Source organism: Amblyomma mixtum, chromosome 4 (assembly GCF_055824585.1).
Source record: "Amblyomma mixtum isolate Tamu chromosome 4, ASM5582458v1, whole genome shotgun sequence".
In the NCBI taxonomy this organism is placed as follows: Eukaryota; Metazoa; Arthropoda; class Arachnida; order Ixodida; family Ixodidae; genus Amblyomma; species Amblyomma mixtum.
In genome coordinates, this window is record NC_143015.1 from 31,946,100 (window position 1) to 31,968,804 (window position 22,705).

General features: G+C 45.9%; 1 protein-coding gene across 1 annotated transcript in view; it reads right to left on the reverse strand.

Moving 5' to 3' along the window:
* Positions 1-5,949: 5,949 nt before the first annotated feature.
* LOC149346075 (uncharacterized) overlaps positions 5,950-22,705 on the reverse strand; it is a 58,015-nt gene continuing 41,259 nt past the window's right edge. The window contains exons 3-4 of the mRNA XM_089541246.1: positions 18,991-19,109; positions 5,950-6,631 (exon numbers count right to left, since the gene is read on the reverse strand). Coding sequence (XP_089397372.1) covers positions 5,950-6,631; positions 18,991-19,109 — 801 coding nt within the window. The remainder of the gene's footprint in view (positions 6,632-18,990; positions 19,110-22,705) is intronic.

The following is a 22,705-nucleotide window of genomic DNA, read 5'->3' on the forward strand; positions in this document are numbered from 1 at the left end:
CTGACCACTATGGCAAGTGTGATTGAAATTAATGCCTGATTCCCTGAGGTTGCTCGGGAAAAGCAACAAGAGTTCCGTAAGCCCCACCACGGTGGCAGCACCTGCCATCGCAGAGCAGTGGCGCATCGCTTAACCGCTGCACCACTGCCGAATGAGCGGCATTCGGACTCTCAGGGACATATGGATGTAAAGTTAAAAAATGACAGATTCCGTATATTACGCATTAACTCGTTAACTCCACATTAACTCATTAACGCTGTGGTGTCAGGCACTTAACGTGGAGCTGAAGGGTCTCGAACAGTTTTCATTTAAATAAAGGCTGTTCTGTTGAACCGAAAACCGGTGATCGTATTTCCTTTCAACCCGTACAACGGGAGAGTAGATCACAAAGATACTGCAACAAAAAAGACTAAGTGAAAAACGTATTCTTCAGAACGTCATGGGCGCTGATTTCCGAACCCTGTATAGCGAACAGCGAAAAATACTTTACCGCAGCACAAGTGAACGGTTACGACATAAGAAAATATGTTTACTCTGCAGATATTGCGTTGCTCTCGTGAAAGAGGACGTGAAGTAAATGGAAATCACTCACAAAGTTTATGAAGCTCGGGACATGTGACACCGCGGGGAGAAGAGAATATCAGCCTCACTGTAGGCAAGTCAACGGCAGATATTAATGTGCTGGTCGTACCCTACTAGTCAGAGTCCACAACTCGAACAGCAGGACAACCCTTCACCGAGCAACATCACGGCACGATATGGAGCCGGCGGAATATCGTGAGGATTTTCTAGAAGCACAACGAACACGACAGTGACGACACGCTGAAACCAATAAAATCATTGAGCTCACAAAGCGTCTAGTTTGCCTTTGGAACGGGAAAAGAAAAGTAACACCCCCTCAGTACGCCAGACTTGGCAAGCTGTACCACACAGATAATGAACTGAACTCAGGTGTTTTAGTGGACCTTCAGCACAAGGGACAAGAAGGGCCAGGATACTATATACAGCGGTCCGTACCCAACTCCGGTGAGACCACCGAAGCTCTCCTTCTTGTAATGATTGCTTCCATTCATGACCTGAGAACCGAAGCTGAGCAGATCGCAGAAGGAGAAGCTTGCTACCCAGAGCATGCATCTCTGCGAGAGAATGAATCCAGGCTCAGCTAGTCGTGGTGCCGATAGAGGTGGCAAAAGCTGAACGCGGCGTCTCCTCAGAACAACGAGACAAAGCTTATCGAACGGCCTTTGACCAGTAAAGAGGCTGTTTCGCAAGCAACGGTTCAAAAATAGGCAGTACGAACGCGAGCAAAATGAAGACCGACTGACGAGCCATGGACGACTTCGAAATTTAGTTCCAACCAATTTCTCTGCGCAGAAACGGCCTACGTAAACAAAGTGATTGAAGAGCTGAAGCAAGCCCACATTGTAGTCGACTCCAGTTTCGATTATGCAAATCCACCTTTCATGACGAACGGACAGCAAGGGCCAGCTGCACGCTTCCTGCACGAAAATGCCCTATGGAAAAGTACATAGCCCGCATAGCTTCCGCTCCAAGAGAAGATGCCCCTCTTTTGAAAGCGGGGCGGCTGTCGAAAGAAAAACAACTAGGAAGGAACGGACTGTGAAAAAGAAAAAAAAAGGAAAGACGCAAAAAGCAGAGCAACCGCAAAAAAAGCGATATGAAAGGGTTCCCGCAGAGGAGAAGCGGAGGAGTAGCGTGCGGCACGGCTAAAACGGTTTATAGTGGAGAGGGAAGAAACACTGGGAATTGTCCAGGATCAAGAAAAGTCGCTTCTGCAGTTGTCCACATTTTTCAAAATAACTGCCAAGTTTAGCGGAGCAGCGGCGTTAGTACTTCCTTTCGGTCGGTACGGTGTTGATCCGATCCGGTAGGCCTTTAACATATTTATTTATTTATTGCACCCTGCTGCCCACCAGAGCTATCACAAAAATCGGAGCAAGAAATGAACATGAAAAGGAAGGTGGCTTACAGAATATTATTAGCAGCTGCTGATACTAGTCTGGAGAGCATCCACATGCCCATAAATAAAACAGCTACGATTGCAATAGCACGAATGAGATATAAACAAACAAACAAACACACACACACACACACACACACACACAGACACACGGGAAAATAAACGCACACACTATAACAGTCATCCCACACGTGCACACATTCGTAAACACAGAAAAAGCACCCAGTACCATGCAGACAAACAAATGGCATGTTACAAATACAAATACCTTTATTTAAACATCAGGGATGTTAGGGGGTACACCCAAAAAGCCTATGACTGGCTTGACAGAGGGGCGCACCCCCGTACATAAAAACCGGCAGCAACAGAACACGGACAGAACAATAAAAAAGACTACAGTGCATAGGTAAATATGATTCAATAAAGATTAGTGAACATCCTCTTGAAATTATAGATAGGTGAAGTCGGCAAGATTAAAACGCAACGCTCAAAGACACTAAAAATGAACTAAGGGTAACAATCACAAAATAAAACGGGATAAAGGAGGAAAAAACTTACAGTAAGAAAAAAACCGTACCGTTAGGTCCTCAGGGCTCATTGCGCCGATTAAGAAGAATTGGAATTATATGTCGCAGCATTTGACGACCATAATTAGTACGGAAGGATGGCACATACCAGACGTCATTGTTACGCGTTGGGTAGTAATTAGCTTTGGGCCTTAAGTTAGCTGTGATATCAAAGAATGCGTCTTGATTTTTCCGTTTTCTTTCATATCGTTTAGTTAGCAATAGATTATATAGGTCGTTAATAGGAGTTACTTTTAATGATGCGAAAAGAGGTTGAGTGTGAGCAGTAAACGGGGCATTTGCAATGATACGAATGACCTTTTTCTGTATTTTCTGTAGCCTATATGTATTTGACCATGTTGTTGTACCCCACACCAGATGACAATATGAAAGGTTAGATAGAAATAGTGCATTATAAACTAACAGTTTGACGCTCAGAGGTAGTAAAGAGCGCACTTTGTATAACATGCCTGTGCATTTTGCAAGTTTCTTAACCAGATTGTCGATGTGTATGTCCCATGAAAGATTGCACTGCAGTGTCACGCCTAGACACTTTACTGACGGCGCTATTTCAATGTTTTGAGAACCAAGCGTTAGTGCAGGTAAATGTTCTAGTGGTTTGTTCTTAGGTCTAAAAAGTACAGCTTTAGTTTTGGTAGCGTTAATTTTCAACAAAGATTCAGTACTCCATTCGACCAGTTTGCGCAGAGTTTCATTAGCGTTTAATGTCAAGTCACTAAGTGTTTTAGCCCTAAAAATATGCTAACATCATCTGCATACATTATATATTTAGTGCTGTTGTCAATGTTCACAATGTCGTTAATGTAGATGTTAAACAGTGTAGGTCCAAGAATACTGCCTTGCGGCACGCCAGAATGAATGGATCTAAAGTGCGATGAAGAATTGTTAATTACAACCCGTTGCTGGCGGTACTCTAAATATGTTATTAAAAGCTGAAGGAATGTGCCGCGAAATCCACAGTGCTCAAGTTTATGAAATAATATTTGGTGATTTATGGAGTCGAATGCTTTGGAAAAATGCACGAAAACACCGAGAGTTAGTTCTTTTTCTTCAAATGACTGTAATATAATTTCCTTCATGATTAATAACGCTGTTTCCGTTGATTTTCCTTTGACAAAACCAAACTGGGAAGGTGATACGACTTTGTGTTTGTTAATAAAGCTTGTAATGCGCACTTGTAAAAGCTTTTCAAAGCATTTCGAAAAAACTGGCAAGATCGATATAGGTCGGTAGTTGGAGAAATTATTAGCGTCTCCTCCTTTAAAAATGATGGTTATCTTGGCAATCTGTAGCTTTTTCGGGAAATTTCCAGAGGAAAATGCCATGTGTTCTAATATTGGAGCAAGTATGTGGGATGTATACTTCGCTGGAAATATTTGGAGGTCGTCTATATCCTTACTTTTACTATTTTTAAGCGACTGTAAGACCGAAAGAACTTCGTTAGTTGTAACAGGGGTTAAAAACGCGGTTTCGCTGACCTTTTGACTCAAGCTGTTGAGGTATTGGTTTGGTTGCGTGCTGTCTGCAATGGACACGAAGAAATCCTTGAAAGCATCTGCTAGTTGAGAACCGGACAAGTGAGTGCCGTCTGTGACTATTTCATCTACTACAGTCTTCTCTTTTGATTTAAGCAAATTATTGAGTCGCCCCCAAACAATATCAGAGTACTTCATTACATCGTCGTTAAATTGGTTACTCATGTAATTTCTTTTGGCTTGCCGATTGATACTGTTGGCTTTATTTCTCGAAGCCTTAAACTTCTTCAGATCGTCAATATCTTTTGTTTTTAGAAAGCGTTTAAAAAGTATGTTTTTAATTCGTATCGCCTTTAGGCATTCCTTAGTTATCCACGGCTTACGTACCTTCGAAGCTGACACTCTGGTTTTGTATGGAAAAGACTCACAATAAAGCTGCTTATAGGTGGCAATAAAAATACCGTAAGCTTCATCAACATGGGTTTCCACGTAGACGCTGCTCCAATTTACTTGCGACAGTTTATCGTAAAATGTTTGTAAAGTAGTCTCGTTTATGTCTTGAATACGCATAGCAAACCTTTTTGCAGGTTTGTTATGGGGGACTATGAGATTTGTAATTAAATAAAATGGCAGCTAGGTGATCACTAAGATCAGCTGCCAGTGCACCGGATATTGACAATTCATCACATGCATTAGTAATGAAGGTGTCTAGTAACTCTGATACTTCGGGCGTAATGCGTGTTGGTTGATTTATGATATTGAAAAATGCGTTGGTCTCTAGTATAGTGTAGAATTCTTGTTGAAGTGTTGACTTTTCAAGCACGTTTATGTTCAAGTCCCCGCCTAATATGAGTGTGTATTTATGATCATTTACCCAGCTGAAGTACTCGCCTATAAAATGGAGAAATTTGTTACTACTTCCGCCGGGTGGGCGGTATGTGACAGTAAAAAGCAAGGAATTAGATTTTAAGGTAAGAACCTCGTAGTCATCGGTTACCACACAGAAAGTGCCAAGTAATTCGCATTTTAAAAATGTTTTCGACAGCATCGCAACCCCCCCACCTCTTTTAGAGCTCCGGTTAAGAAAAAATGCACAGTATTCAGGTAGATTAAGAACAGCAGAGTGGCTATCGTACCATGTCCCGGTTATCATGATAACGTCAAACGGAAAGCTAAAGCTGGAAAGGAAGGCGCATATATCATCGCTTTTGTTTCGAGCTGATCGAGCATTCAGATGCAGAAACGAAATGTTACTGCTTTTTATCTGATAACGGTTGCTCAGCTCGTCAGGTGTCAAGAAATCATAACTTGAAGCGTTCACTGATGCCATGACCTCAGAGACACGATATGTAGCAATCTATTAACGGTCGCATCGTGGTGGAGCAGCGCAAAGGACGGGACACAAGAAACAAGGAAAGACGTACACAGGCAACAGCACCAACTAGCCCAGCAACTTGCTCTTCTATTAACGGTACTGCGAAGAAGCCAAAAGAGTTGAAAAAACGAGGTTTTGAAAAAATGCAAATGTAAACTGCAGTGGGCATACTGATAGCATGGCACAGAAACAATTCTTGTGACTACGTCTGTGCAAAAGTTGTACACTTTACAGGGCACGGCACAAAAGTCAGTAAATTTTAAATCTACATCGAGGAAAAAGGCACTGCAGGCGCTCCTAGTACAGCCATTACACAGACATTTACAAACCTCATTAATGGCTAATCTAGCATCGCAGGCAGAAACAAGGGTTGAGATGACGAAGCAGTAAACAGCTGTTTTAAATTTCAAAGTGTCAAAATCTTTATGCCGAAAAACACAAACAAGAGAAGTCATATTCAAATGTTTCCAGTTGTTATATTTGTCAAGCAACGTTCTATTTTGGCAGTCCATGTGCTGATAACAAAAACGCTTAAGCGACCTTCGCCAGGTCCGCCTCACAGGTAACATGCAGGATTGAAGAGTTGTCACTTCTGCGCATTAAAATCTTTCCTTGCGACACCCACACGTATTTCCAATTTTTCTCCTTTTTTAGCTTTCGAGCTTTACCAAGCAGCACCTTGTTCTCGACACACAAATGCTCATTTATGTACACGAGGTCGCTTGTGTCAAATCCCAGCCTATCTGCTTTCAGAGTTTTTTTCCGGGCAGCTGACAGCAACTTTTCACGAGCAGTTCTTGAGAAGAACTTTACCACAATGTTAGGTTTCTCCTTATCTTTCGAAGGCACACGATGCACTACGTCAATGTCACCGTCAGTGACACTTGTGCCCAGACATTTTGCAATGTCCGCAACGGCCTTGTCTAGGTCTTCATTATCTGCAACCGGAAGTCCTTGAATTTCAAGGTTCATGCTTCTACTATATTGTTTCGGCCCTATTATCTCCTGCCTTGCCTGTTTAAGTTCTTCCTTCAACTCTTCGTTTGCCACGCGACATTGCTCAGCTTCGGCCTTCACTCCAGCAAGTTCCTCCCTGTAACGCTCAATATCCCTCTTGAATTCTTCAAATCCATCATTCATAAACCCAATACAGCTACGAATGCCACCGAGTTCAGTGTGGATTTCAGTACTTGAAGCATCCCACACTTCGCTGCTCCTTGGCCGCCATCCTCGCTTTCGGAGATATTACTAACTACCGAACTACTCGCTTGCTCCGGCTCTCAGGACCAAAATAATACAGACATTCGTCCCTTCCTCCCGCACGTTGGGAACCACATCGAAGGCCAGTAAGGAAATAATGAGTAAATGCAGTTGATTACCGTGTACGCTCATCCGCAGGGTGCACTATGCGGCGACGACTGGATACAAAACATATGGAACGAATGACAGAAGCCAACAGCCACAGAAACCTAGGGGCACAGGGGATTTTTTTTTAATCAATATTTTTATTTTGTGGTGTTGATCAATTTAGAATATTACTGAATATGTTATCGCTTAAAGCTAATTGATAGAAAAGCAGAAGAAAAAACAACCACATGCCGCCGGTGGGATCCGAACCCACGACCTCCGAATTACGCGTCCGGTGCTCTACCTCTGAGCTACGGCGACGGCTGTCAAACCTTCTGCTTTCGCGGGTATTTATGTTTACCAGTAACCTAACCTTGAGAGTGCTCATCAGCGCCACCCACGTTCATAAGCGGCGGACGTAGAACGTCCTGAGTTACCGCAGGTGTGACGTAGAACGTCATCGAACTGAGTGGGTGGAAGCTGCGTGAGAACCCTCTTATGCTTCCTATGGCGTCAAGGCTGCCAGAACCGAGGCCCTCGCTAAGCAATTAAGCAAACAAGGAAAGGGGAATCAGGGGCTCGTTATAAATATGACAGAAGCCAACAGCCACAGAAACCAAGGGGCACAGGGGATTTTTTTTAATCAATATTTTTATTTTGTGGTGTTGATCAATTTAGAATATTACTGAATATGTTATCGCTTAAAGCTAATTGATAGAAAAGCAGAAGAAAAAACAACCACATGCCGCCGGTGGGATCCGAACCCACGACCTCCGAATTACGCGTCCGGTGCTCTACCTCTGAGCTACGGCGACGGCTGTCAAACCTTCTGCTTTCGCGGGTATTTATGTTTACCAGTAACCTAACCTTGAGAGTGTTCATCAGCGCCACCCACGTTCATAAGCGGCGGACGTAGAACGTCCTGAGTTACCTCAGGTGTGACGTAGAACGTCATCGAACTGAGTGGGTGGAAGCTGCGTGAGAACCCTCTTATGCTTCCTATGGCGTCAAGACTGCCAGAACCGAGGCCCTCGCTTATCAATTAAGCAAACAAGGAAAGGGGAATCAAGGGCTCGTTATAAATATGACAGAAGCCAACAGCCACAGAAACCAAGGGGCACAGGGGATTTTTTTTTAATCAATATTTTTATTTTGTGGTGTTGATCAATTTAGAATATTACTGAATATGTTATCGCTTAAAGCTAATTGATAGAAAAGCAGAAGAAAAAACAACCACATGCCGCCGGTGGGATCCGAACCCACGACCTCCGAATTACGCGTCCGGTGCTCTACCTCTGAGCTACGGCGACGGCTGTCAAACCTTCTGCTTTCGCGGGTATTTATGTTTACCAGTAACCTAACCTTGAGAGTGTTCATCAGCGCCACCCACGTTCATAAGCGGCGGACGTAGAACGTCCTGAGTTACCTCAGGTGTGACGTAGAACGTCATCGAACTGAGTGGGTGGAAGCTGCGTGAGAACCCTCTTATGCTTCCTATGGCGTCAAGACTGCCAGAACCGAGGCCCTCGCTTATCAATTAAGCAAACAAGGAAAGGGGAATCAAGGGCTCGTTATAAATATGACAGAAGCCAACAGCCACAGAAACCAAGGGGCACAGGGGATTTTTTTTTAATCAATATTTTTATTTTGTGGTGTTGATCAATTTAGAATATTACTGAATATGTTATCGCTTAAAGCTAATTGATAGAAAAGCAGAAGAAAAAACAACCACATGCCGCCGGTGGGATCCGAACCCACGACCTCCGAATTACGCGTCCGGTGCTCTACCTCTGAGCTACGGCGACGGCTGTCAAACCTTCTGCTTTCGCTGGTATTTATGTTTACCAGTAACCTAACCTTGAGAGTGTTCATCAGCGCCACCCACGTTCATAAGCGGCGGACGTAGAACGTCCTGAGTTACCGCAGGTGTGACGTAGAACGTCATCGAACTGAGTGGGTGGAAGCTGCGTGAGAACCTTCTTATGCTTCCTATGGCGTCAAGGCTGCCAGAACCGAGGCCCTCGCTAAGCAATTAAGCAAACAAGGAAAGGGGAATCAGGGGCTCGTTATAAATATGACAGAAGCCAACAGCCACAGAAACCAAGGGGCACAGGGGATTTTTTTTTAATCAATAATTTTATTTTGTGGTGTTGATCAATTTAGAATATTACTGAATATGTTATCGCTTAAAGCTAATTGATAGAAAAGCAGAAGAAAAAACAACCACATGCCGCCGGTGGGATCCGAACCCACGACCTCCGAATTACGCGTCCGGTGCTCTACCTCTGAGCTACGGCGACGGCTGTCAAACCTTCTGCTTTCGCGGGTATTTATGTTTACCAGTAACCTAACCTTGAGAGTGTTCATCAGCGCCACCCACGTTCATAAGCGGCGGACGTAGAACGTCCTGAGTTACCGCAGGTGTGACGTAGAACGTCATCGAACTGAGTGGCTGGAAGCTGCGTGAGAACCCTCTTATGCTTCCTATGGCGTCAAGGCTGCCAGAATGCTTCCTATGGCGTCTCCTTACTCCTTACTCTCCTGATATGGCCCCTGCGATTTGATTTCTGGCTGGTTCCCAAAATCAAAAGGCCATTGAAAGGAGCGCGATTTCAGACATGGAAGAATATTATGGCTGCAACGACAGCTGAGCTAAACTCCATTCCGAAAGGGGCCTTTTCGGAATACTTCCCACAAAGGCAGCCCCGCCGAGAGAAGTGTGTGGAGTCCCAAGTAGACTACTTTGAAGGTGACTATGTTTGCAACGCTCCAGTTATGCAAGTTTTTTTTCTACGGCCAAAGGTCGGATACTTTTCTAACAGACCTCGTATATGACAGCCAGCACAATTCTACTGTACGGTTGCCCTAAAAGATTAATTGCTCTAGACCATTAAATTACAGAAAATATTATGTTCACTGACAGCAATTGTCGTTTACAAATTATTTCCTACTAAGTAAAGATGATAAGAAATTTGAGAGCGCTCTTTTCCCTCTAGAGTAATGTTTCATACTGAACGCTGTGGGCCAAAATTTCAACGAATGGCTACACATTTTAGAAAATAGCCAACGTAGACGTAATGTAGGTCACAGCCTTGTTAGGTATAGCTTGAGAACAGTGCACTCTTAGGCTGGAATCAGTAGGACTTGTCTGGAAGACACTGTAGACGAGAACCACTGAACGTGCCCAACCTCGAGAGAAGATTTATTGGGTTATTGGGGTTTAACGTCCCGAAGCAACTGAGGCTACGAAGGACACTGTAGTGAAGGGCTCCGGAAATTTCGACCACCTGGGATTGTTTAACGTGCTCTGACATCGCACAGTATGCACGGTCCTCTACAATTCCCGTCTTCATCGACATTCGGCCGCCGCGTCCGGGATCGAACCCGCGCCTTTCGGGTCAGCAGCCGAGCGCCGTGCCCACGGAGCCACCGCGGCGGGGCGACCGTCGAGGGAGAGGAAGAGCGCAATAAGGAATAAAAACACAAACCCAGCTTTGAAAGCGACCCTCACCCGTGAAAATCTCTCGCCAGTAGCGTTCACACAGCTGACTTCTGCTTCTTGGGCACCTTTCAACTCTCTAAAGGTTGACGGCAGGCAAACCGAGCAATGAGAACAGTGGCACTCGAATTCGTTTTGTTTGCACCCTTCCGAGGTGTGATACCGGGACTTTAACATTCTGTATTCAAATTTAGTGAAAAAAAACTATTATTTATCCTATTCGAAGGGGCAGAGTGTTTTTCTTTTATATCAGTCCTCTTTGGTTTTCGATCACTAGGCTTCCTCCCATGTGCTCTTGCTGGCGATTGCGCGAGCTTGTAGTCTTCGAGTTTCTTTTGTTCATGTGTATTAGTTTTTGTGTGTTCGGTGGCTTCTTTGCGTGCAATAAATTTGTGTATTTTTTCCGACGTTGGCGTACTCGTTCTTTATTCCCATCGACCGGCCTCTCCTCGTACAGGTGACACCTCTGAAAAAGATCTCTGACATAAGAAAGAAGTTCACCCACCGAGAAGACAGGAACAGGAGAATGCTCTAAGCACACGTGACGTGAGCGCTCGTCGGCGCTGCTGCCACATGAGTGCTGGCTACTGTCCAAACACCGAATTTTCATTAAAGTATGTTCAGTGGCCATCTTAGTCGCAGTGCTGGCGATGTTGACCTCAGAAAAAGTGACCCAGCATGGATGAATTTCCGCAGTGGGTTAATTCACGGTATCACACATTACATCAGAAGTTTTTTTTTAGTTAATGCCAAAGCTTTAAGGCAACAGAATCGAGATATCGAACCCGGAATGTCCTATTTTAGTATGATTTTTCGTTGTCGCGTTGTAGCTCCTTTGCAGTCCAAAGAGAAAAATGAAAGTCTGCTCGTCTGATAAAATCGTGGTGGAAATAGACACCGCTAAAACAGACCGCATGGTGGACTATGAAAATATATAATGATGCTGGTTAAGCCGAAATTTGCGCACGCTTTCTCGCTGCCTTTAACATCTATAGCTCAAAGAACACTGCGATATGAAAGGTACACAGATGTTCAATGCTATAAGAGGCAAAGTCAAACATGTGCGAGCTTTAGCACCCCAGGTGCGACCTAGTGGTTTGAGCATCCGCCACGCATGTTGGAGCTTTGGGTTTCGATCCCCAGTGCCGCCGAGTACCGCAATGGGTATAAGCTTTTCAATCTTCTCAGGCTCGCCTTCTCAGGGGTGAACCGCTTGCAAACTGGTCTTTGACCACACCTTGAGCAAGGAATCTAGCTTGTGTATAGGCGCTCCCTGACCAAATGTGCCCTAGCACCATTAAAATTGATAACCATCATCATCTTGTTCGAGCTTTATCGTCTTGCGCGTACACGTAGTAGGCTGATAAAGCGAACCCTCTGCTTTCCGCTAGCCTCTGCGAATGTAGTGTCTCGGCATTTTTATGGCCGAGGGGCGTTGACACAATATTCACGAGCAACCTGAAGGTGCCATTCTGGCAAAGCGGAGTGCCGACTCGAGGTGTTGCTCCTTCTATTCATGATGCGCGAAAGCTCGGTAAAACTACTCAACTACTTTTTCTTAGCTGCTGTCTGTTGTGTGTTCCTTATGTCGCGTGGAGTGTCTGCCCTGCAAACCCTCCTGCATAAATAACCAACTCGAAGAAACTGTTATACCTCTGAAAACACACACAAAGTTCGCCTGAAAGGAGTGACTGTAAAGAATGTTACCTGCGGCCATAGTGTCTAGGACGAATAAAGCGAAAATCTCATTAGGAAGTTTTCGCTCCGGAACACTCATAAAAGCTGCTGCAGCGTCGAAGACAAAAAGAATTTACTAGTATGTAAGTTCCTTGGCGAAAAGCTTAGCTTGTTTTCTTGGCCATAGTCCGTTCTGTTTGTTGCTAAGTTATTGATACCTGCCGCGGTTGGTTACCAACTCTGCAAGCATAATAATCAGTCTTATTATGTTCCTGTCCTCCCGCACTACAAACCACAACAAAATGGAAGGCGACAGAAGTCTTGTAGGTGGAAAATGAGCTGCATAAGAAAATCTTAGCATATAAATCGTTCCAACGTTATCTGGGCGCTAGGATTAGCGGTGGGATTTAAAAATTTATTCCTAAGATGCATTCACAATTGGACATATATTATTTTTGCCTCACGTTATCTAGAATGCAGTACCGCAGCAAAACAACCGTACGGTTGTTGCGATGGAGCTTGCTTAGACACAAGCCGAGAGGCCAAAACGCACTGTCCAGGGGCGCATTGCAGGTTACGTGCACTGTAGCAATTGTGGCACCATCCTTCTCGACGGCCACGGCTCGCGGCAGATTTTTATCGCGCTAGGGTCCAAAGGCACTACGCTTAAAACGCTTAAAGAAAAACTAACGGCATCTCACCTGTCCGCCTCACGTCCTGCGTGGGGACCGAGTTCAGAGATTGTTGTTCGTATCTTTTTTTCGTTGCAACGTAGACGCTGGAAACGTACCCCCAGTTCTGGTACTTTGAAAGTCTGCGGAAGAGGGGGACAACCACGAGAAGAAAATGGCTGTCTGTAGTTTCCGTCCTAGGGTGGGTCGCCGTGAAGTTTGGAGAAAACGAACATTACGGCTCCGGAAAGTTGACTTGCAGCGCAGACGAAACTGCTGCGGCAGGAAGCCGAGTCGCTCTGAAAAAGGGACGCGTTATCCTCCCGCCATTCATAAAGTGTACAGCTGGGTAGAGGTGAAAAGGAAGTCCGCGCAATGGTCCTGCTATTTGTGCAACTGACGGGTTCCTGTAGCCTTCGTTAAGCGTAGGAGCGTACGAGGGTGCGGCATCGACCAAGATCCCGCGTGGCACGGAGGAGAGGACGCGGGCCTTATGGAAAGCAGTTTACGCAGTGAGGACAACGGAGAAGGGTGTCTCGATTAAGAAGCTGTTTTCGCCTCTGGTGTGCACGATGCAAATTCTGTTACAATCTGTAATCCAGTGATACGGCCCGATTTAATAGCGACGAAGAGAACTGAAAGGCATGAAGAGCAAAAGACTGATTTCAACGACCATAATTTGTGGCGACTGAGGCGCAGTTTTTCATTTAGGTTATAGCTGGAAATGACCCGTCCGGCAAATTGTGGCGTCTCACGCGCACACACCTCTCATGCGTGTTCTGTTCTTGCACAGCTCAGGCACAGAGTATGGCTACCATAGTCGTAACTCTGCAAACTCGACATGTAGGTGTTCGTGACTCTGCGTCACGTTACGCTGCCCCCCTGGCCGAAAACCCTGTGACTCGTTACTGCCCCAGGTGACGCGAACACTTCCAGAAAAGGCTTTCACTACAGCTTTGCCGAGGTGCTATTGCAAATGAAGGGGCATAAAGTGGCATTGAACCCGCTTTCCCGCAGTTAAGAACATTCAGACTGGCAACACTCAGTATTTCGCGCAACCCCGATTGTCATTTCTCCAATGGTTAGTCCCCTCAATCTTTTTGCGATTTCGTCCGCTGGCACTGTGACACTAAAGCTGCTAGCAACGAAAACGTCGTGAAAATCGGCACATTCTCTTGCGGCCCTCCGAAAATAAGATTGCCTAACACGTAACACGGCCGAGCTTGCAGATGCACAGGTCCCGTGACATGCCTGAGTGTGCTGGTGGGCTCAGCGGCAGTTGACGGCTGCGTTTGGTGGTTTGCAAGCCTGTCTAGACAGCTGCGCTTATCAGGTTGAAATGTAGACAGGATCAACGCCGCATATGTCTACGGCACTGGAAAATATCTGCAAGCGGAAATGATTCGCTGGAATTAAGTCGCTCAAGGTGTAGCATCGGCGGCTGCAGAGGCTCTGTGCATGCGGCGAGAAGCAATAAAGGAAGGGCAGAGTGAACATCAGATTTTATTGTTGCCGCACTCTGAACATGTAAGGTAATTAGGTGTTCCTTATATTCTAAATATAGAAAACAACAAAAGGGAGGAAGTCTAAGACTTTTCTCTCGGCTGCATGGTGCGTATATAAGTGACGAATATCACAGCCTTCTTGTCTTCGTACATTTCGCGCAGTGGTTTCCGTCTTGTAGATCTGAAATATCCAACAGAAAAAAAGAAACTGAAAATGAACATGAAAACGAGACTTGGAGCCATTCTCTGGTGGGGAAGGCGAAGAGGTTCACTAAGGAAGAAAGTTTGGCTAATTGATAACCATCCATCTAAAAACAGCGCACAGAAAAACACGAAAACCACAGGGAGAACAGGACGGACAGGAGCGCACTATCAACCGATGCGTGGTCGAAGAAACACCTCGTACTCGGTGAGCGCGCGCCAGGAAATTCAGCACGTGTCAACGAGATAAAAACCCCTAAAAAACGTGAAGTAACTGTACGATAGACATACGAAAGAAACCAAGCGAAAAAATGGCTGAGGCTTAACTTGGTTAACCCTGGTCAGATGCGAAGCATATTGATGGCTAGGCTTGGTAATACATGGCTTTCCTTGGTTGAATACTTGGTCATTTTAATACAACCACTCGAAGCCTTCGTCGTGGGGGAAGACAACGGCATGGCTACAGCGGAACGCCGACTAACCCCGAGACGCGCGTTGGGTGAGCGCCTGGATTGCCACGGAATCCGCGTCTGCCTGCCCGGTGGAGCGAGCGTTTCACTACACCGAGTGTGAACGCGCGTTCGAAATGCGCGGGAATGCCGCTCGAGGACATTCCGGCGTGTGTGCGATGGCATCGTTCTCCCTCTCCCAGCGCGTGTCGGCGATCTGTCGTGACGCCATGTGTCACGTGGTATGTCACGTGGTGTGACGTCACTGTACCACGTGGTCTGCACGGCGTGCAACCACAGCGACGGCGCGAGGTGGACCCCGGTCTTCCTCTGTCGTGACGTCATGTGTCACGTGGTATGTCACGTGGTGTGGCGTCACTGTACCACGTGGTGTGCACGGCGTGTAACCACGGCGAAGGGCTGTAGTGTACCTCCGTCTTCCTCTGTCGTGACGTCATGTGTCACGTGGTATGTCACGTGGTGGGACGTCACTGTACCACGTGGTGTGCACGGCGTGTAACCACGGCGAAGGGCTGTAGTGTACCTCCGTCTTCCTCTGTCGTGACGTCATGTGTCACGTGGTATGTCACGTGGTGTGACGTCACTGTACCACGTGGTGTGCACGGCGCGTAAACACGGCGAAGGGCTGTAGTGTATCTCTAGTAATATGCTTCGCATAAAAAAATAGGACAAAAAATTAAGACACAAAAATCTAAACCCCTGGGGTGACCGAAGCACACACTCCGCGCATGGAAAAGGCAAAAACTGCATGAAAGCTCTATCCCTTCGGCTATCACGTACCGAGGAACTTACGTTCTTTTTCCAGCAAGAACACTGATGTAGAACTGACGCACAAGTAGCTACCTGCGACGATTATGTTCGAGGCCTCCACTGTCAACTCTTTTTCTTTCCCGCCCGATGGTACCTCTCACACCGAAGTTGGGCAGACAGCCGCTCTCGCAGTCCTTGCATTTTTTGCAGTGCAGGGGAAGGTTCGAACCGTGACTCGTCCTTAGCGACGCAGTGTGGTCGCGCAACCTTCCGTTCACATACTGCCCCGTTTGGCCCACGTGAACCCGGCCGCAGCTAAGGGGCTACCTTCCTAAGTTTGTGCGACACCTTGTGCATGCAAGGCATCACCTCGAAGGCCTGTTTGGAAGGATTCTGTTCTTGAGTACTCAGTTAACTCCCCGGTTTCTTCCTCTTTTGTTAGCTCTTGTGTAATGACTCAGACACTGCACTGATTAAGTCCATCGGAAAACCCGACAGAAGACGAAGAGGAAACGTAAAAATGAAGGAATTATTACCGCTTATCAGCTAATAATGATCACTGCTGCGTGCGTTAACATTCGTTTTTGAGCGTAAAAAGTCATTTGAAAAGTCGCACATAGGTAACAGCAAAGGAGACTGCAGCGAGTCTTGCGCTATCCGCTATGTTAAATTTGAAATAAAGTACGACTAAGTGGTTCCAGAGCGCCGATTATATACAGCCGGCCAAATCTTTAACTGGCGTTCGTGACGGCCGCTTTTTCCTTGCTCCTCCAGCTTGTGACGAGGCAAACTTAAGAAAATCTGAAATATTATCAAAGGCTTACTTAGCCTGTGCATAATATTGAGCTTTCCGCAAGTCTGCTTTGAGCAAGGTACGTAGCCCTCACCGCCTCCCGTCCAAAAACTTTAGGGGTTGCTACAGCGACCCGCATGGGGAAAAAGTTGATAGCACTGACGCCTGTTTCACATTTGTCGCCTCTCTTTGCTTCACTTGGGACTCGCGCGAGTCGGGCCACTGGGGTTCTCTTGGCGTCCGTTGTGGGGCACGTTTCGAACGCCTTGCTTCCGCATGTTTCAGGAGGCGAGCGTTCGGCCACTGGGGTTCCTTTCACTTGTATTGCGAAACACGTTTCAAACGGTTCGCTTCTTTATTACTTTTCCGACGTTCCCTCACACGTTTCCTCTATGCGAACGTTTTGGAGGAATTAAAGACGCACCGTCTGACGAAGTAGACGCCCCGCCCATGATCGCAAATGCGTGAATGCGCACGCAATGACACAGCGAGGTACCGCACCTTTCGACTCATACGAGAGCAACGCGCGCACTCGACGGTGGCAAGGCAACGACTGGCGTAAGCTGGAAGCGCCCGAAACGAAGGTAACAAGTACGAACTTTCTAGAAGCTTCTTCCAACGCGCCACCGGTCACTCCATCGCGCCGCCACCCTCTCCGCGGACTTAACAGTGATCACATTCCAACGAGACGGCATGACGTAACGCGTTACCAATGCAACCACGTTGGTTCCCCGCCACCGAATTTACAGCCATTGTATCACTTTTAATTCATGGTATGTAATTATTTCTATGGTCATTGACACTTTTGGCACCGTTGCTTGATTAATTAATGTTAATCAATCACCTTTTATTCCATCTGAAACCTTCATCCACCTTGGCTGCGTATTTTTGCCCAATCTCGACGTCCAAGGCTATTTTAACGTCCAACCACAGTATCGACGTCCGTGGCTTTTTCGACGGCTAACTGACTTTTTCGCCTCTAATGAACTAATTCCTCGACATGAATCAAATTTGACGCGCACCGACATTTTATCATACTCTATCATACTCATTTTTTTTACTCCAAACTCCACCTCGAACGATGTAAGGGATGGAGACAATTTTTGCGTTCATTTTCTGCAGACACGAAACCGCCAACATTGCTAAGTAATGCCTTCGCATTAATAAAAGATGCCCTCTCTCTAAAGCGAAGCGCTTGCCGCAAAGAAAACAATTTTGAAGGTAGAGACAGAGAGAACGAAAGAAAAGATGAACAACGTAACTTGGTAAATCCCAAAAAAGGGGAGATTGGGAAACCGTCCCCACAGAGGAGCAGCGGAGGGATACGCAGCGACGAGGTCGACGCGGCTTTTAGTGAAGAGGGAAGCACTCACGATTCGGCCACGATGCGTGGAAGGCCATTGTTTCAGTAATCCCCCTTTCAACGGGACAGCGTTAAGGCTCACGTTAGAAAATCCGGACTAGTCGGCGTCGCTGTCGTCGCCGTTGTCAGTAAAAAACAGGTTGCCGTAGGGCGGCCCAAGTCCCCCCCCCCCCCCCCCGTTTTCCCAAAAGAAGCAACCTAACTCGGCCACCTAGGTCACGTGGCTTTGTAGCGTAATCACAACCTCGTCCTGGGAAGTGAGGAAACTGACGACTATGGCAGGTGTCAGTAAAATTAATGGCTGACCCCCTGAGGTTGTTCGGGAAGAGCAACATGAGTTGCCTAAGCCCCACCACGGTGGCACCACTTGCTATCGCAGGGCACTGGCGCATCCTTTAGCCACTGCACCACTACCCAATGAATGGTATGATGACTCCCAGGGACATATGAATGTAAAGTTTAGAATTAAAAATTCCGCGTATTACGCATTAAATCGTTAACCCCGCATTAACTCATTAAAGCTGTGTCAACAGGCCCTTAAGGCGGAGCAGAGGCGTCTCGTCCATTTTCCTTTTAAATAAATGCTGTTCAGTTGAACCGAAAACCGGAGATCGTATTTCCTTTTGGTCCGTACAACGGGAGAGTAGATCACGAAGAAAGATACTGCAAAAAAAAGACTAAGTGAACAACGTATTCACCAGACCGTAATGGGCCTTGATTTAAGAACCCCGTATAGGGCTCAGCGGAAACTACTTTACTGCAGCACAAGGGAACGGTTACTACATAAGAAAATATGTTTACTTTGCAGTACTGCGTTACTCTCGTGAAAGAGGACGTGAAGTAAATGGAAATCACTCACAAAGTTTATGAAGCTCGGGACATGTGACACCGCGGGGAGAAGAGAATTTCAGTCTCACTGTAGGCCAAGCAACGGCAGATATTAATGTGCTGGTCGTACCCAACTGGTCAGAGTCCACAACTCGAACAGCAGGACAACCCTTCACCGAGCAACATCACGGCACGGTATCGAGCCGGCGGAATACCGTCAGGATTTTCCAGAAGCACAACGAACACGACAGCGACTACACGCTTAAACTAATAAATGCTTGAGCTCGCAAAGCGCCTAGTTTGCCTTTGCACCGAGAAAAAAAAGGTAGCACCCCCCCCCCCCCCCCCCCCCCCAGTACGTCGGACTTGGCAAGCTGTACCACACAGACAACGAACTGAACTCAGGTGTCTTCGCGGACGTTCAGCACAAGAGCAAAGGGCCGGGATACTGTACACAGTGCTCCGTACCCAACTCCGGTGAGACCGCCGAAGCTCGCCTTCTTTTCAGGACTACTTTCATTGACGAACTGAAAATCGGAGATGAGCAGATCGCAGAAGGAGAAGCTTGCTACCTGGACCGTGCATCTCTGCAAGGGAGTGAATCGAGGCTCATTCAGTCGTGCTGCCGATACAGATGGCCAAAGCGGAACCAGGCGTCTTCTCAGAGCAACGAGACAAAGCTTATCAAACTGCCTGCTGGCGAGTATCGAGGATGTTTCGCAAGCAACAGTTCAGGAATAACTAGTGCAAACGCGAGTGAAATGAAGACCGACTGGCCGAGCCATGGACGACTTCGAAATTTAGTCCCAAGCAATTTCTTTGCGCAGAAACGGCCCACGTAAACAAGGCGATTGAATAGCTGAACCAAGTAAACATTGTATTCCACTCCTTTTTCGATTATGCAAATCCACCGTTCATGATGAACGGACAGCACGGGCGAATGCAAAAGACAGCTACACGCTCTCTGCGCGAAAACGCCCTACGGAAATGTACATAGCCCGCACCGCTTCCATTCGTTCCAAGAGATGATGCCCCTCTTACGAAAGCAGGGAGGCTGTCGAAAGAAAAACAACTAGGAAGGAACGGGCTGTGAAAAAGAAAGAAAAGGAGAACCGCAAAAAAGCAGAGCAACTGCAAGAAAGCGGTAAGGAAAGGGTCCCCGCAGAGGAGCAGCGGAGGAGTCGCGCACGGCGAGCCTAAAACGGTTTTTGGTGCAGAGGTAGGGAACACTGCGAATTTCTCGAGGACTCAAGGAGGTTCGCTTCTGCAGTTATCCACCTTTTTAAAAAAAAAAACTGCTCAGTTAAGCCGAGAAACGGTTTTAGTATTTGATTTCGGTCTGAACGGCGTTGATCCGATCCGGCAGGACTTTAACATATTTATTTTTGCGCACTACTGCCCACCAGGGCTATCACAGAAATGGGAGCAGGAAATTTAGCAACAACAATTCAATTTCACTGACGACATAAACGAGGTGATAAACAAAAGAACTCAAGAGGTATGGAGAAAAACACGCCTGAAGGACTGCTCCGCCATTCATACATTGGTCAACCAACGTAACGTAAGGGTGCTCGAAACACCCACAACGGATCGGAGACAGCAGATGACAGCCATAATGGGTCACCTTCCAGAAGTGAAAGTAATTCATAGCTCAGGATAGTTCTCTTGAATGCTCGCAGCATTCTTAACAAGGTCACAGAATTGGAATTTTTATTGCTCTCAGAGAACCCGCATGTCGTTTGCATAACGGAAACATGGCTCAACAGTGATGTTTCTTCTGATTGCATTGTTCCTCCTGGCTACACAATGCTCAGATGGGATCGAGATTCCCGTGGGGGTGGTGTGGCCATTATTGTGAAGTCATCGCTCTCAGTTTCCACGATTACGAGCGAAATGCCGGAGTCAGTGTGGTGTAAAATTATGTTTTCTGGTGCTGCGTACGTCATAGGAGCAATTTACAGGCCACCGAATACTTCACCCGATTTTCTCGATAAGTTAAATGAGTATCTTTTCAGTCATGTAACTAGGAGCACCCGCCTAATAATGACTGGCGATTTCAACTTGCCACATATTGATTGGGGATTGACTACGCCTGGGCATACAGAAATTTCTAGCGCGGAAAAATTGCTGGATATTGCTTTCTTTTACAATTTGAGACAAGTAGTTGGACAACCTACACGGATATCGCCTCAGTCACAGTCATTACTAGACTTGGTGTTCCTCTCAAATAATGTAGGAGATATTGAAACAAATGTCACCGATGGAATATCTGATCACAAAATTATTTTCGTGAAAGTGCTTACTTCTGTAAACGTTCCTGCGGAACCTATGGTTCGAGTAGAAATCAAAGAGTACGGGAAGGCCGATGATACATCCATCCTGGATTACCTGGAAACTTGTTTTGATGAATTTGAAAGTGCCTCTGAAAATGCATCAGTTGAATGGTTATGGCAGCGTCTTAAAGTTATCATCAGTACTTGTGTCGACCGGTACGTTCCAACTAGAGTTAAGAAAACAAAGCAGCGCAACCCATGGGTCACCAGGGATATCATTCACGCGAAACGGAAGTTGAAAAGATTGCGTAGAAAGAAAGCCGACTTCAACGACATACAGGTTTTACGTCAAAAAATAAAAATGTTGCTATCGGCTGCAAAAGAAAGATTTTTCAATCACACTCTTAGTGGTTTTCTGCGAAATTCTCCAGGGAAATTTTGGCGCTATCTTGATAAAAGAAAGGAAAGAGTAAAGCAGGTGACAGTGGGAGCCGAACTTATTGCAGATAAAACGAATATGGCCGACCACTTCAATAAATATTTCCAATCTGTATTCGCAAGAAACACGAGCCAAAGCGACGCACACGACGAAGCACATTCTCGTGAAACGTCTATCGATGCTATCAGCTTTACTCAAAGCGGCGTGTTTCAGCAGCTGATAGAATTGGACGAAAAAAAAGCTATCGGCCCGGATGGAATACCTACATGCTTCTTGAAACGGTATGCTGAATGGATGTCCTTCTACTTGGTAATTATATTCCGAAAATCACTCGTAACTCATTATCTGCCACAAGACTGGCGCACTGCCATTGTTATACCCGTATTTAAAAGTGGCAATCGCACACTTATGAACAACTATCGGCCTGTGTCACTTACTTCAATCTGCTGTAAGGTAATGGAACATGTTATTGCGAAACATATTATCATTTTTTTGGAAACAAATGGACTACTTTCTGAATGTCAGCATGGCTTCCGTCGAGGGTTTTCAACGGTGACACAGTTAATTGAGACAATACATGACCTTTCTAAAGCTATAGATGACCGGGGACAGATTGATGTTATTTGTGTAGATTTTGAAAAAGCCTTTGATAAGGTTCCTCATGACAAATTACTCCTGAAAGTGCGAAGGGCTGGCATTAATGGAGACATCCTTAGATGGATAGAAGCGTACTTGGCGAAACGCAAACAGGCGGTACGTGTTGACAATTGCGAGTCTGGCTTTTTGGATGTGTATTCTGGTGTACCACAGGGTTCTGTGCTGGGGCCATTGCTATTTCTAGTTTATATCAATGACGTAGTATGTGCAGTTGGAAATTCTGTTAAACTGAAACTATTTGCGGATGATTGCCTCATTTATGCACCTGTCACATGTGAAGGAGATCAGATTAACATTAACCAAAACCTGCAGGCTTTTGCTCTTTGGTGTGAGAAATGGGAAATGAAAATCAACTTCAATAAGACCACATTTACCCATATAACTAACAAACGAAATATAATTTCTTTTCAGTACAGTATTGCAGGTCACGATTTGGTTAATGTTAGTACATTCAAGTATCTGGGGGTGTCAATTTCTCACAACCTAAGTTGGCACAATCATGTCGAAAATGTTTGTGCGGTGGCACATAGAAAACTGTGTTTTCTAAGAGGAAAGTTGGGGAGAGCAACGAAAGATGTCAAACTTTTAGCATACAAATCTCTCATCCGGCCTTCCCTAGAATATGCATCTGTAGTATGGTCTCCTCGGCAGAAGATTCTTTCAACGGAAATAGAAAAGATTCAAAGACGTGCAGCGAGATTTATTTGTTCAAAGTACAGGAAAACAGATTCGGTAACGGAGATGTTAAACTCATGTAGTCTAGAAACATTAGAAAAAAGACGTAAAAGGCAGAGATTAAAAATACTTTACCAAA